This window comes from Mesoplodon bidens (assembly GCF_964165515.1).
Source record: "Mesoplodon bidens genome assembly, chromosome: 3".
Lineage (NCBI taxonomy): Eukaryota > Metazoa > Chordata > Mammalia > Artiodactyla > Ziphiidae > Mesoplodon > Mesoplodon bidens.
In genome coordinates, this window is record NC_138178.1 from 13776902 (window position 1) to 13793367 (window position 16466).

Consider the following 16466-nt stretch of genomic DNA (forward strand, 5'->3'; position numbering starts at 1 on the left):
ACCAACATAAGTAGATATGACATAAACAGGGATACATTTAACAAGTTCCCTTTCATAGTTACACAGGCTCAAGTTAAACTTTCATAACCTTCATATTTCAGGAGAAGCCAGAAGAAACTTCTATTGAGGCGATCTACTCATAGTAATAACTTGTCTTTGTGAAATCAGGAACAATTTAAGATTAAGTACCTAGTCTCACAACCAAAGGACCACCTTTCCAGAATCTCCTTTTATAGCATGTATCACCACTAAAGAATTCCATCACTGAAATAGATTTCAGATACCTTACCTGAGAAAGGTATAGCAGCATTCTATTAAAGAAGTAGAGACTGAGTTTAAAAAACAAAAACAAAAACCAGGGAACTGTATACTTTGAAAGGACAGAGCATGCCCAAAGAAAAGAAATTAATGTTAAACCACCATCATAATGAACACCAAACTTTTCTCAGAGAAAATAAGATGTTGATTTTTGTGAAGAAAAAATGCTAACTTTCACTTTACTAAATCATAAACTCTCCTAATGTGGTTGAGATAAAAAGGAAAACGGGGACTTCCCTGGTGGTGCAGTGGTTAAGAATCCTCCTGCCAATGCAGGGGACACGGGTTTGAGCCCTGGTCCGGGAAGATCCCACATGCCGCGGAGCAACTAAGCCCATGCGCCACGACTACTGAGCCTACGCTCTAGAGACAAGAGAGCCACAATTACAGAAGCTCGTGCACCTAGAGCCCACACACCAAAACGAAGAGTAGCCCCCGCTTGTAGCAACTAGAGAAAGCCCGCGCACAGCAACGAAGACCCAACACAGCCAAAAACAAACAAATAAATAAATAAAGGAAAACAGAAAAGGACAAATACAGCACGTCAACTCTTCCAAAATATTCAATGTTTTCAACATCTTAATTTTCAATGTTTCAAAAGATCAGGTGCCTGCTAAGAGCTCAAAAGAACATATGTAGGAAAGAATTCAATCAAAAGTTTAATATAATCTGTAAGCCAAAACTTACAACCTTTAGTAGCCACTTAAAACATTTTGTACAAGTCAGTATAAAAGAGTAGGTCATTTATCAGGATGTACTGTGATTTTAAAAAAATCTTACAATACTAACCCTTGATCAGACAAGTTTAGAGGTGTTTTCTGGGTTTCTATTCTGACTGGATCTAGGCCTCCTAGAATAAATATCTTGCTACATATGCTCTACTATAATTTGAACATGTCATGAGAGAAGTTTGATTACTCTAAAATTCTTTTAACAGTAAGTTGCCAGAATTAAGTCCAGAATGCTAATTCTAGGAGAAAGACCACTAGCCTCAAAGTCTGATTTCTTCAGCCTGGCATTCAACTCTCCATAAACTCATCCTGCTCTATTTAATCAACATTACTTCTAACTATCCCACAAACACAAGCTTCTTGTTTCTATGAAAATATACCTTTACTATCTTTTCTGATAATAATGTTGGCCTTCTTTTTCTGCCTACTCCAAAGTACAATTCAAATTTCATCTTGTCCATGGTCTTTACCAACTAATTATATATCCTAAAACTGGCCTGTAATACTATTGATACGTGAAAAGCTTTACAATAAATAATTTCACTTGCAATCTGGCAAGAACACTTGAAAGACAAGTACAAAATCACACAGGATGCTACTAAACACACGATAACATTCTCAGTGATTACTAATAGTATTCATTCTTTTTTTTGTTTTTTAACGTTTAGCATTTATTATGGTCAAAGCACTGTGCTGGCAGTGAGGAGACAGTAATGAACATGACAAACACAGCCCCTAACCTCCTGGAGCTAGGATTATAGTGCTTGTTACAGTCTAACCTTATAACTAACAGGTGTTTACAAGGTCACCTGCATTGTTACTTGCACATGAATCTTTAAAAGGGCATCATGAAAAACAATTCTTGATAACACGGTACAGATCTTCTCCTTCTGAGTTATTTATACAGGAGCGAGTTTTCTGCTTTTACAATTACTAAGTGCTTTCTCAATCTAAAATTAGTCCAAAGGAAAAATTAACATTTTGATACTAGTAGGAGGTACTATTGTTGCAAGTTAAATTATTGGCTCAAACTCTTTTGTTGATCCCATTGCTTAAAGCATGACTGACACTATACTAGCAAGGTTTTACACCCTCATCAGCAAACATCCCTTGAATTTTATAATTAAGTGTCTCTGGAATCAAGGAAAATGCATAGTTCCACCACTTAGACCTGTGAGAATTCTGTCTGTTTCCTCTTCTATATAATGAGCGATAATACTTGATGCCTGTCAAGTGCTTAAGAGAGTGTGCAGCACATGCTAAGTTTCAACAGCAGTTAGCAATTCTTAACTTATGGTAAGAAGGCGTAATTCCTAAATACTCATGGCATTTAGCCAGCTTCTTCTAGATAAGAATAGACTTTTTAGTACTAAGCTTATCAGTGAGAGAGTGCTCTGATCTAGTCATAAAACTTTTATTAAAATGTGTAAGATTAAATAATATATTACCTCAAATAGTTTTCAACAACTAATCTTATTCCCTAATTATGGCTTTAACAAGATATATGCACTCTTCAGAGTGATTTTAAAACTCAAGTTTAAGGAAAAAAAATCCTGACAAGTCTAAATTTAAGTCATTTATTTTGGTGAAATAATATTTATGGGAATTTCTCCCTAAATTTCTGTCTACCTACTGGTGAGGTAAAAGGGATACAAATTCATATTTTTCTGCCACAAATGTACGACAAACATTGCCCTCACAAAGTAATCAGTGTGTAAAAAACATGATTTCCCACACCTAAAATTTCCCTAAATCAATAACAGCTAGGAAAATCTTTTAAAAATATAAATCAATAGTTTAAGTCCATTAAATTGAGGATGTGTGTTTCAAACGGCATCCAAATGCAATGTCTGAAATTCAGTAATTTTCAGACTATGCCCCTATGGACAGTATATTGGTGAGGATCTCTTTCATTAGAGCAAATTTAGGCCTAATTTTCTCAATATGTTACTCACCTGATTCCTGTGTCTCTTGCTAAAAATAAATATGAACTAAAATTTTTTCTGAGGAAATCTGTCTAAATTTATTTCTTGTGACTAGGGGCTATGGCTAACTGCTAAGCTCTTCTGATCTCAAAGGAAACATACTATATAAATAAAACGTATATTTAAGTGTGCAACATATTAAAATCTTTTCAATGAACTTATTTCTCACTGCAATTTATTACTTTTCCCCTCTAAAACAGTGGTTCTCAACCAAGGGCAATCCCCCCCTCCCCAACCTGAACATTTTTTGACTGTCACTATGGGCAGGGGAGTCTTGGGTGCTATTGGCATTTAGTGGGTAAGGTTTTGGAATCCTGATAAACATCCTACAAGGCACAGGACAGCAATGCACAACAGAGAATTATCCCAATCAGAATGTCAATAGTGCTAAGACTGGGGAATCTTGCTCTCAACCATCTTTAATGCAACTAATGAAACAACCCTTCCATAGTTTCTACTCATTTCTCCAAAAAATTTGTCAAACAGGTCCACCACAGGCAAAGAAGCTAGTTATGAGAAATAAAAAGAGAAAGAAATCTCTGGCTGTGTGATCTTGGGCAACTTATTTTGTCTGTCTAAGCCTCAGTTTTATCAGCTGTAAAACAGGGGTATTAATAGCCCTTACTTCATAAAACTGCTCTGAAGATTAAACAAGTTAATAAGTATAAAGCACTTAACAGATGCTGGCACAAAACAAATGGTAGTTAATAGTTACTACTTTTCATATCTGACCTTTACACGTGCTCTTTTCTCCCTTATAATGGTTTTTCTTATGTTTACTTACTGAAATTAATGTCTGCACAACTATAAAAACAATCCAAAATTCTATATTTATATAATATACGTGAACAACCTTCATTTAAATTCTATTTATTATTTTTCCATGCCATTTTCTACCTATCCTCTCCATCAACTAACAGAACTGATAAAACACATAATGGGTTTTTTTTAGCCAAAATTTCATCATTTCTACATTCAGAAATCTAAAATCAAAACATGGCTAAGATTTACAATCAACACTTATTTTAAATTATCTCTCAAATTGAAGATGCAATTTAAAAGATAAATGTTGACATTTATCTAATATACACACTGTTAAGTTTCTAAAAACACGAATCTTAAAATTTTTAAAAATTGAAAATAATATTCACATTACAAAGTATAGGTTAAAAAAGCATCCCAATGTGGTGACTAAGAACATATATAAATTCATTCATACTACAGTAAAGGTAATGGTAAAAAACTGGTAAACACAGTTGAAAACAAAAATGATATAAGTTATTTCAAATATCTCCTGAAATAAAATGTGATTTTTAAAGTCCATAAATTTAAATCATTTATCACTGATTAAAAAATACCCCAGATGGAGTTAATTCAAGTAGAATTTGTGTGAGGAATTGTTGAGAAAATGAAGACTAACTGACGTGTAGGGAAAGGAAGCCCCCAAACAAATACCAATCAAAAACAGTGCAAGGGCTTCCCTGGTGGCGCAGTGGTTGAGAGCCTGCCTGCCGATGCAGGAGACATGGGTTCGTGCCCCGGTCCGGGAAGATCCCACGTGCCGCGGAGCGGCTGGGCCCGTGGGCCATGGCCGCTGGGCCTGCGCATCCGGAGCCTGTGCTCCGCAACGGGAGAGGCCACAGCAGTGAGAGGCCCGCGTACCACAAAAAAAAAAAAAAAAAAAAAAAAACAGTGCAAAAACTCTCACATCTTAAATGTGAATTCTGAGTTGATTTTTAAAATACTATGCAAGTGAAGCAAAAACAAAAATGGGAAATTAATTCTAGGTGTTTTGTAAGAAATGAATGACCGGGGCTTCCCTCCTGGTCCAGTGGGTAAGACTCCGTGCTCCCAATGCAGGGGGCTGGAGTTCAATCCCTGGTCGAGGAACTAAAATCCCACATACCACAACTAAGCCCGTGTGCTGCAACTACTAAGTCCGTGCACTCTAGAGCCCAAGTGCCACAATTAGAGAAGCCCACGAGCCGCAATGAAGACCCTGCGCAGCCTTAATTTTTTAAAGTAAATAAACATTCCTTAAAAAAAAGAAATGAATAACCAACAACTATTTAGCCTATATTAAGTAAAACTGGATTAGTGCCAAATGTCTTTTCCAAAGACCAAACTGTCCTCCTAAGATCGTAACACTTTTCATTAAGATAATTAAATGTCACTTAGCAACTCACAGTATTACCATAATGCTAGTTTAAAATGAATTTGGGGGGACTTCCCTGGTGGCACAGTGGTTAGGAATCCACCTGCCAATGCAGGGAACACAGGTTCGAGCCCTGGTCCAGGAACATCCCACATGCCATGGAGCAATTAAGCCCGTGCGCCACAACTACTGAAGCCCACGCGCCTAGAGCCCGTGCTCCGCAACAAGAGAAGCCACCACAAAGAGAAGCCTGCACACTGCAACGAAGAGTAGCTCCTGCTCGCTACAACTAGAGAAAGCCTGTGCGCAGCAACAAAGACCCAATGCAGCCAAAAATAAATAAATTAATTAATTTTAAAAAATAAGATAAAATAAATTTGCTTGGTGGTGGTGACAGTGGCAGTGGCGGTGGGTGGGTGGGTGAGAGGGAGGGAGGCAGAGAGAGAGGGAGGGAGGGAGGGAGGGAGGGAGAAAACAAGGGGCCAAGCCTACCTGAACCAAGTGGAGAGGAGCCCACACTAAGACTCTGCACACTCCCATTCCTGAGCGGCGTGGGGGATTTCTGGAGACTAGAGCTGGTTACACTTCCTGCAGCTGACGCTACAGATGACGTTGGTGAAGCAGAAGAAACTGAGAGATGAGAGACATTCTCTTGACTTTTGTTTCCTTTGGGTCTACCAGGCCCATGCTTACTTTGCTTATTTCCTTTTCTTTTCTTTTCCTTTACAGTTTCTTCTTCTATGCCAGAAGTTTGAGCCCGCTTATATCCTGCTGTAGGAAGGCTGGAATTACCCAAATCTCCAGGTGAATTTTCAAAGCTTTTAGGCTGCGGAATAACAGCTGAGGTTGAAGGGAGACCAATTATGGAACTAAAACTATTTACCCCCCCTTCCTGGCTTCCAGACTCTCCTTTATGTACATCTTTGGTTGATGATGACTGTTGGGAGTGAGTGTAACTGTCATTACGCAGATCTGAGTCTGTAAAGCTCAAGAAATCCTGGGGAGACTGTACTGAACTTCCCGAAGATGATTTTACACTGCCTGGAGTTCCTGAAAAACTGCCTGTAGTGGGGGAAAAAAAAAAATGGGGTAGGAAAAGAAAAAATTGGATGCAAAAGTTCCCATGAGCAGTAGAAATGACACAATCATCAAAAAGAGAGGATGAAAAAAACTATAAAACTTAGGACATCAGGATGTAACAAAGCTAGATTTTTTTAAGGATTATTACTGAAATCAAGTTTATCTATAAAATTATGTTTTAAAAATACTTATTTTATAGTTATTAAATTGAATATTAACTCTTGAATTATAAGCTATTACTTGTACAATTACCAAGATATAAGATGTGCTTTATTTAACCTACCTTTTACCATGGCAGCATTCCTCTACTCTCCCCCAAATGCCTTGTGTATGCTTGAGGAAGGACCAAAGAAAAGCAAAGTCTCAAGGAGACTCTGAAATGACTATGATTGAACTCTGAATGGCTTTGGGAACTTCCTTTCTTGCAATTATTGAAGGTATGATTATAAATGTTCCCAACATACAATAAGATCCAAAAGATGTTGCTCAGGTCATAAGTTCTGAGTTTTAACTTCAAGATAATGTTGGTGAATGTTATCATTCAGTTATATCTACCCCACCAAAACATGGATTTGATATAATAATGATCATATGGAACCTAATCTATATAACTCACATTCTCCCAGTCCACCTCCCATGGAGATGCATAAAGAAAAGAAACCAACCACTTATATTCTGCTATTGCTTTTATGAAAGTAAAATCATAGGAGGGGCACCTCTCATGAGTCTCTCACAACTGCTTATTTTTTCCCCACTCTTTAAAGAATATTAGTGAGCCCACCGTGTCATTATGAGATATAAAAACCTCAAGGTTCTTATTTACCAGGTTAAAACTAATGGCTGGGATGAAACAAATTCGATCCACCATCCCACTTCATCAAACACTCTCACCACGCTTGCCAAATGAAGTAACAAGTGTTTAGACTCAGTTTTGACCAACATCTATTGTGTTTCATAAAACTAAACTATGTCATGTTTTAACTAATGTCTTTAAGAAACAAAAGCTCAAAATAAAATGTTCTGTTGGCAGTGGAAAGGAAATTCCAAGCTAAGTGTTAAATTTTACTGCAGAGCACATTCGTAAGTAATCACACATAAATCTACCTAAATATTTACAAAGATATTTTTCCCTACACATAAGAAATAATTTATTTTTACCTAAAGTCTCAAGGTTTTGGTTTTTAAATTTTAAGCTCTTCTAAAATGGCTCATTAAAAAAATTAATAGTTCTAAAATTTAACTCCTTCAAGACAATATCTGCCTTATTAATTTACAAAATTACTTGTACCGACGTGACCATTTTCAGGCCATTTCTGTGTAAAAAAATATTAAGAAGCCATTTACATTACATCAATCATTTAAGGATAACTGCAATTTGCCACTTAATTAGCAGCTATAAAGAAGTTCTTTATTATCCATTCTGATCTGTCACCATCTGTTTTTTTCCTGCACATTTTTGTTTTTACAGCTGGTGTTAAAAGCTCACGACAGCATAGCAAATACTTTAAAACACTTAGTATACACAATATTTTAAATGTGTATTCTCTAAAATTCACATACTACCTGCAATTAAAAAAAAAAAAAACCAATTACCTTAAATGCCCTACCTTTAAATTTCAACTTTTAAAACTTTTCAGGATATTACTTCAGATATAAAAACATAACACGTTCTCTACTATATCTTAACAGAAGCAGGGAAAGACTCTCCGATATTGTGAAGTTTAAGAAAATGAGAGCTCTCTTTTCTAAATGAATTAGTACTTCAAAGATAACATTAAAAAACTCAAAAATGCAATTTTAGAAGTACAAAATAAGGTCTTAATTATACAGAAGAGATGACTGAATTCTGCTAATCACATTCAAAACGTGAATAAAGTTACATTAAAAATTAGTTTTACAGGAATTCCCTGGTGGTCCAGTGGTTAGGACTTGGCACTTTCACTGCCGTGGCCCACGTTTGATCCCTGGTCAGGGAACTAAGATCCCGAAACCCATGTGGCAAAAACAAACAAACAAACAAACAAAAAAACCCCAAAACTACAGTTTTACTATTTGTTTTCCAAAGTATCGTAAAAATAATATATAGTAAATTTATTAAACATAAAACAGCAAATTTAGCATTTCTTTTCTACTTGTCTAATTTTTTGTTATATGAGGCAAAAAGAAAAAAGAAAAAAAATCTAGGACTTGAAAATCTTGAAGCCCAAAATAACTTAGTTTAAAAATATATGAATATACTTTTTAATGAAGAGGTCAGCAGACTAAGCTTCTCCCTACATATTCAAATTATGTCCTGGTAGATGCTGGGTATAATTTTTATTGTCAGCAAAAGCTTTAACAGGGTAAAGAAAAGGACAACTTTTTCCCTCATTTACTCCTAGGGGACAAAGGGCTGGGGTGGGGGTGAGGGAGAGGAGGCCTTTATTTTACTAAATATATTTGTCTCGAACAGTTTTAGCACTTACATTTCTCAACATATTTATTTCAAAATAAAAACCTAGAATATTGGGCTAACGTATTCTAAGGTTTAGCTGAGTTATTTTGTTCTCCATAAAACAGACTTGTCATATAAAACACAGAATGCCTAGTTAATTCTGAATATCAGTTAAACAACAAATTATTTTTCAGTGTAAGTATGTCCCAAATAAATGCATGGGACACACACTGAAAAAAATAAATTGTTGTTTAACTAAAACTCAAAACTAGCTGGGCATCCTGTACATACAGCAGCCATAATTACCAAAAGATATGTAGGCTGAGTAAAATTCTACTTTCATCTTCAAGCTTTATAATACATGCATTAATAATCAGCAAGTATTATTTACCGAGAAATATTTAGCTCCCCTAAAAATTACTGAGTACTTATTCACTTACTGAAAATGTATACCTTAACAGTTTTAGTGTTCAACTGGGAAAGACAAATAAAAACAATTTATAAATTAGAATGACTTGTCTGTTGAGCAGAAAGGAAAACTCCAGCTTTCATTGTTTTTCTCCTCAGACTGAAACTTTATTCCACATCTATTTAAACATTAAAAAAATTACAGTTCAACTTTAGAAGCACAGGTCATAACACAAAAAGAAAGCAAAGTTCCCAGAAACATTTGAAGAAGGAATACTAGTCTTTGAAGTAATCTTACTATAGCATCTAATCATAAAATAATCTCTAATTATCCAATAGCTATTAAGTAAAAGGTAAATTCTTTTATAAAACTTAACTACTATTGATCATCATAAGAACAAGTATTTCAACTAAAATATCATAATTAATACCTTGCTGGAAAGGACTAGCTGCTGATACAGTCGTTCCTGGATTTCTTCCACCAGGCTTTCTTCCCCTTTGACCTGAGCTGTGAGCTGAAGATTTCTTCCCTTTGCCCTCTGACCCTCTAGCCTCTGAAACATCTTTTGCACTAGTAGTGTGCGCAGAGACTTCCTGGAAATTTGCATTTGTAAATCGTGCTGCAGTATCTTCCAAGCGCTTCAATGATCCAGATATAGAGTTGCTGCTAGTGCTTGTATAAGTCTAACATTTTGATTGAGAAAGGAAGTAAAAGGAAAAAGAACTGATTACAATTTGGCTACAGGGGGAAAAAAAGATGGCACATTAATAATAAATAATTATTGGACTTGAAAGATAAACATATGAAAGTTTCATTTATAAAAACATGTCAGTCTGCCTAAGAAAATCGTGTAAGAACAATTTAGAGTCTGCTACAAATATTTCTTTTAAAAATGTAGATAATTTATAATATGACTGAGCATCAAATTGCAGCAATTAGTAAAACTACATATTAGTTGTATTTATTAAGTGACACACAGTAAGCAATACAGAAGATACTTGTTTCTCAAGCAACATAATTTTCAACAAGAACAATCGACTTCTTAGACATGAAATTAAAATCAGCTTTAGTGTTCATCACTGAAAGGCAACAACTAGAGAGAAGTAAGGTACTACAATTTCACTACTGGACTATATCCATGATATTATACAGATCTAGCACAGGTCAGAGCAAGAATTTTTTAAAATCAGGTGAAGGCTGCTTTTCAAAAGAGAAATATTTAAAACCTTAAAACAGAAAAGATTTCTTCCCAGTATTAGCTTGAGGAAACAGTTACATTTTGCAGTTAAGATTTCTAAAAAAATTAAAAGTACAATTATACCATAAAATTGATTCACAATCACCCCCTATAATTAGTTATCGTAGGGAAACAAAACAAGATAAAGACAAATTTAAACAGTTTCCAGTTTTTAATAATCATTTTAATATAAGGTGCATGCAAATAATGACAAATTAAATGACTATGAAAGTGTGATGCCAGATGTAAATTAATCAACGTGCTTTGAAATTAAAGATTTATATGGGGGCTTCCCTGGTGGCGCAGTGGTTGAGAATCTGCCTGACAATGCAGGGGATACGGGTTTGAGCCCTGGTCTGGGAAGATCCCACATGCCACGGAGCAACTAGGCCTGTGAGCCACAACTACTGAGCCTGTGCGTCTGGAGCCTGTGCTCCACAACAAGAGAGGCCGCGACAGTGAGAGGCCCGCACACCGCGATGAAGAGTAGCCCCCGCTCGCCACAGCTAGAGAAAGCCCTGGCACAGAAACGAAGACCCAACAAACCCCAAAATAAATAAATAAATAAATAAATTTATTTAAAAAAAAAAAAAAGATCTATATGGTCCAAAGGGTCAGGGATTTTTGCTGCCATTGTTAAACTGGTGCCTGAACTATAACTAGCCCTAAATTTCTGTTGAATAAATAAATAATTTTCTAATACTTCTATCTGAAATCTCCAATGCAACACAAGTGAAAAATCTGAAAATATGCAAAACTGAAATCTGCCACATATTAACAACCACTCAGTACAAAACATCCGATAAATTTTAAAAACAAGAAAGGGACGATAAAAATCAGGTTTGTTAGCAAATCATTTTTAGCAAATCAGTGTTCAGAAAAAAGGAGTAAGAGGAAACTTCAACAGTTTTGAAAACCAAATCTTTACTACTACTTTTCTGCTACTTGCCCCGTGTTGCTGCCGCACCCCACAGCATCTCACTGCCAAGAACAGATTTTCACCATCAAGTACAAGAAACATTATGATCTCATAAAAAACTAATCACTATTGTAATAAACTATAATCCACAAATAAGAAGAAAGTTTTCAAACTAAATTTCAGGAGAAAACACACTCCCATTTAACAAAACAATCATATTTAAGCTGATTAAACTTCATGGATGACTACCTTTCCCAGCCAGACAGGTCACTTTCAAAATCACCTGACACTTCACTTTTCCAATATTTTTTTCCAATAATTCAAGTTGATCCTGAGATTTTCCAACCCACTCATTTGACCCTAGTGAAGTTTAAAAGTCATCTAAAGAAAACACAATGGTGTTCTTCATTCAAGTACTCTGTGTCAAATAAGGAAAAGGAGAGAAAACTGGGTAGAATACCAACAACAGAAATATGCTGTTTCCACTTAACAACCTAAATTAGGGTTGGTCAATTTTCCCAGTCATTTAATAGAATATACTTGCTTACCCCTTAAGTATAAATATGTCCACAAATCCAATGAAAACACGATATTTGGAAGAGAAGGTATTACAAAGAAAGCATTTAATGGAAATTAAACAAATTTCAGTGACCAAAGTCATATTAAATAAAACCATACATTTTATTTTTTACAAACCTCAACACCTTGTAAGTTTCAAAAAAAAAAAAAAAAAAAAACTACAGGGACTTCCCTGGTGGCACAAGTGGTTAAGAATCCATCTGCCAATGCAGGGGACACGGGTTCAAGCCCTGGTCCCAGAAGATCCCACATTCCACAGAGCAACTAAGCCCGTGCACCACAACTACTGAGCCTGCGCTGTAGAGCCCGCACGCCACAACTACTGAAGCTCACATGCCTAGAGCTCATGCTCCGCAACAAGAGAAGCCACCGCAATGAGAAGCCCGCACACCACAACGAAGAGTAGCCCTCACTCACTGCAACTAGAGAAAGCCTGCATGCAGCAACAAAGACCCAACGCAGCCATAAATAAATAAATAAAATATACATAAAATTTTTTTAAAGATACCACAGGTTTCTTATTAAGAAAAAAAAACAAAACATAACAAAAACAACTTTACCCAAAGATTCTAACAGTTAAATTTTTTTTTTTTTTTTTTTTTTTCCTGTACGCGGGCCTCTCATTGTTGTGGCCTCTCCCGTTGTGGAGCACAGGCTCCGGACGCGTAGGCTCAGCGGCCATGGCTCACGGACCCAGCCGCTCCGCGGCATGTGGGATCCTCCCGGACCGGGGCATGAACCCGTGTCCCCTCCATCGGCAGGCGGACTCTCAACCACTGTGTCACCAGGGAAGCCCTAAAAAAAATTTTATACATGCTCCCAACATCACAAACCTGTTTCCTCAGTCAGTTTCACAATCTAAGTAACTCTCATAGCATTAGCATCTCATTGCTCTGAGAGCCACTATAGTGTTTAAAAATACATATTCATGTAAATTGACCATAAAATACAAACTAACTACATCAATTGGTACTCAACTAAGTAAAATACAGCCTTCCTTTTTTTTTCTTTTCCACTAGAGAGAAAACTGGATATTTGGCTATATTGATAGTCTTTAGAGAAGTGCATAAACACTTTGTGATTTACAGGCAACTTAATGAATCTTTAAAAATAGACATCTAGGGATTCCCTGGTGGCGCAGTGGTTGAGAGTCCGCCTGCCGATGCAGGGGACGCGGGTTCGTGCCCCGGTCCGGGAAGATCCCACATGCCGCGGAGTGGCTGGGCCCGTGAGCCATGGCCGCTGAGCCTGCGCGTCCGGAGCCTGTGCTCCGCAACGGGAGAGGCCACAACGGTGAGAGGCTCGCGTACCGCAAAAAAAAAAAAATAGACATCTAGGGCTTCCCTGGTGGCGCAGTAGAAAGAAAGAAAGAAAAATATACACTCATGCTTCCAGCAGGGGAGGCAGAAAGGAACTATTCTAATATGCCAAGGTATTCTGTTCTTCTTAGTAAGGCCTGTTATCAGGAGAATATATTTTACCACAGCATAACCTGCTGGGGTTGTATCAGAGCCTCAAGTACGTGAAGGAAGGGAAATACCCAACTACAACCCCCACCAGTAACCTGTCCCAGCAAAGCAGGGTAGGGGGTGAGAATGACTTGAGAGGTTCACAGTCCAGGGGCACAGGCTCACCAAAAGACTGAGAACTAACCACAGGACTATAGAATGCTTCCTGTCCCTCTTACCATCACATTATTAAAGGCCTATTTACCACAGTTCCTTTTATCCAGTAAATCATATACATCTTTTAACAAAAAACTACAAGGCACACTAAGAGGCAAATACACCGTGTGAAGAGAACGAACAAACATCAGAACCAAAGACAGAGATGACAGGACTGTGGGAATTACCAACCCAGAAATTTTTTAAACTATGATTAGTATGCTAAGGGTTTTAACGTAAAAAATAGACAGCATGCAACAGCAGATGGATACTGTAAGCAGAAAGAAATTCTAAGAAAAAATTAAAAAGGACTCTTTGAGATTAAAAAACCCATAACAAAAATGAAGAATTCCTTTGATGCGCTCATTAGTAGACTGGGCATGGCTATGGAAAGCATCTCAGAACGAGAGGATATGAAAATAGAAACTTCCAAAAATGAAAAGCAAAGAGAAAAAGAAACTATGAAACAGAGAACAATATCCAAGAACCACAGGACAACTAGAAAAGGTGTAACATAGGTGTAATGGGAATACGAGAAGGAAAAGAAAGGAACAGAGGCATTATTTGAAGCAATAATGACTAAGAATTTAACCAAATTAATGTCAGAAACCTAATGACAGATCTAGGAAGCTCTGAGAATACCAAGCAAGATAAATGCCAAAAAGCAAGCAAGCAAACAAAAACAACACCTAGGCATATCATATTCAAAATGCAGAAAATCAAAGATAAAAGAAAAAACGCTCAAAGAAACCAGAAGGGGGGAAAGGCTTAACTACAAAGGAGCAAAGATAAGAATTACATCTGACTTCTCTTCAGAAACAATGCAAACTAGGGAGTGATGTGAAATATTTAAAGTGTTGAGAGAAAGAAAACAACCTAGAATTCTGCACACTGCAAAATTATCCTGTAAGAGTGAAAGACAAAGACTTTCTCAGACAAACAAAAATTGAGGGAATTTGTTGCCAGTAGGACTGCCTTGCAAGAAATGTGAAAAGTTCTTCGGAGAGAAGGAAAATGAAACAGGTCAGAAACGTGGATTTACATAAAAAATAGCATCAGAGAATGAATCAGTGAAGGTAAAATTAAACTTTGATTTTTTAAATTCTTAATTGACCTTAACAGATAGCTTGCTCAATGATGTATTTGATTATATAGTTTTAGGCATTCATATGCTTATGTATGTTCATGTATAAGTGAAATGAATGACAGCATTGACAGAAGAGATGGGAGGGAGAAATTAGGAATATTTTGTTATTATAAGGTACTTGTGCTACCATGAAGCAGTATAGTGTTACTGAAAGGCGCCTTAGATACGCTATAAAGATATATTGCAAGCATGAGGGCAACCATGAAGGAAAACAAGTATAATTGATATATTAAGAAATGAAAAGAAAATGGAATCGTATAAAATGCTCAGTTAAAACCACAAAAGTTAGAAAACATGTGGAAGACAAAAACAGGAACAAAGACCAAGAACAGCAAATAAAAAAACAGTAACAAGTTTTGTAGATACTAACCTAACTGTATCAACAATCATCCTAAACATAAATGGTCTAAATATGCCAATTAAAAGACAGAAATTGTCAGAGTGTATCAAAAAGCAAGACTCAGGTACAGTAAATATAGCGACACATCATGATTTAAAAAAAAAAAAAGAGGGACTTCCCTGGTGGTCCAGTGGCTAAGACTCCGCGCTCCCAATGCAGGGGGCCTGGGTTCGATCCCTGGTCAGGAAACTAGATCCCACATGCTGCAACTAAGAGTTCGCATGCCGCAACTAAGACCCGGCACAGCCAAATAAATACATAAATAAATTTTTAAAAAAAGAAATCAATGGATGGAAAAAGATATAACATGCTATCACTAATCTTAACAAGGCAAGAATAGCTGTATTTCAGGCAGAGTAGACTTCACAGCAAGGAAAGTTAACAGGGATAAACAGTGACATTATATAACAACAAAGGTATGAAGACTACAAGATGACACAACAATCCTTCATGTGTATGTGCCTAAAAACAAAACATTAAATACATGAGGCAGGGACTTCCCTGGTGGCACAGTAGTTCAGAAATGAAAGACGGAACTTCAACTACAGACCTCATGGACATTAAGGGATAATCAAGGAATTTTACACACCAAAAGAAACAGACAATCTGAACAGGCCTATATCTATTAAAGAAATTTAATTAATAATTAAGCACCCCACCAAAACACACAAAGCACCAGGACCAGATGGGTTCACTGGTAAATTCTACAAAATTCTTTTTTTTTTTTTTTTTGTCTTGTGGCACGCGGGCCTCTCACTGCTGTGGCCTCTCCCGTTGCGGAGCACAGGTTCTGGATGCGCAGGCTCAGCGGCCATGGCTCACGGGCCCAGCCGCTCCGCGGCATGTGGGATCCTCCCGGACCGGGGCACGAACCCACGTCCCCTGCATCGGCAGGCGGACTCTCAACCACTGCACCACCAGGGAAGCCCTACAAAATTCTTAAGGAAAAAAAATTATACCAGTTCTCTACAACCTCTTCCAGAAAACAGAAGCAGAAGAAATAATTCCTAACTCACTCTATGAGGACAGCAGTACTATATCAAAACAGACAAAGACATTATAAGAAAGAAAATACAGAATAATATCACTCATGAAATAGATGCAAAAATTCTCTACAAAGTATTGGCAAATCAAACCCAACAATGTATAAAAAGAATTATAGAGACCTTCAAGATGGCGGAGGAGTAAGATGTTGAGATCACCTTCCTCCCCATAAATACATCAGAAATACATCTACATGGGGAACAACTCCTACAGAACACCTACTGAACGCTGGCAGAAGACCTCAGACCTCCCAAAAGGCAAGAAACTCCCCATGTACCTGGGTAGGGCAAAAGAACAAAGAAAAAACAGAGACAAAAGAATAGGGACGGGACCTGCACCAGTGGGAGGGAGCCGTGAAGGAGGA

At 37.0% G+C, this 16466-nt stretch overlaps 1 protein-coding gene across 12 annotated transcripts in view; it reads right to left on the reverse strand.

Annotated features, from left to right (window-relative positions):
• Positions 1–16466, reverse strand: part of MLLT10 (MLLT10 histone lysine methyltransferase DOT1L cofactor) — a 244697-nt gene that overhangs the window by 69605 nt on the left and 158626 nt on the right. For 11 of the 12 annotated variants that reach the window (XR_014015434.1, XM_081229500.1, XM_081229509.1 and 8 more), the window contains 2 exons: positions 9543–9795; positions 5682–6251 (listed from right to left, as the gene is read on the reverse strand). Coding sequence is in view for 11 of the 12 variants with exons in the window: in XM_081229500.1 (XP_081085626.1) it covers positions 5682–6251; positions 9543–9795 (823 nt within the window). In the remaining variant the exon portion in view is untranslated. The remainder of the gene's footprint in view (positions 1–5681; positions 6252–9542; positions 9796–16466) is intronic. The other variant, XM_081229501.1, reaches the window with a different exon arrangement.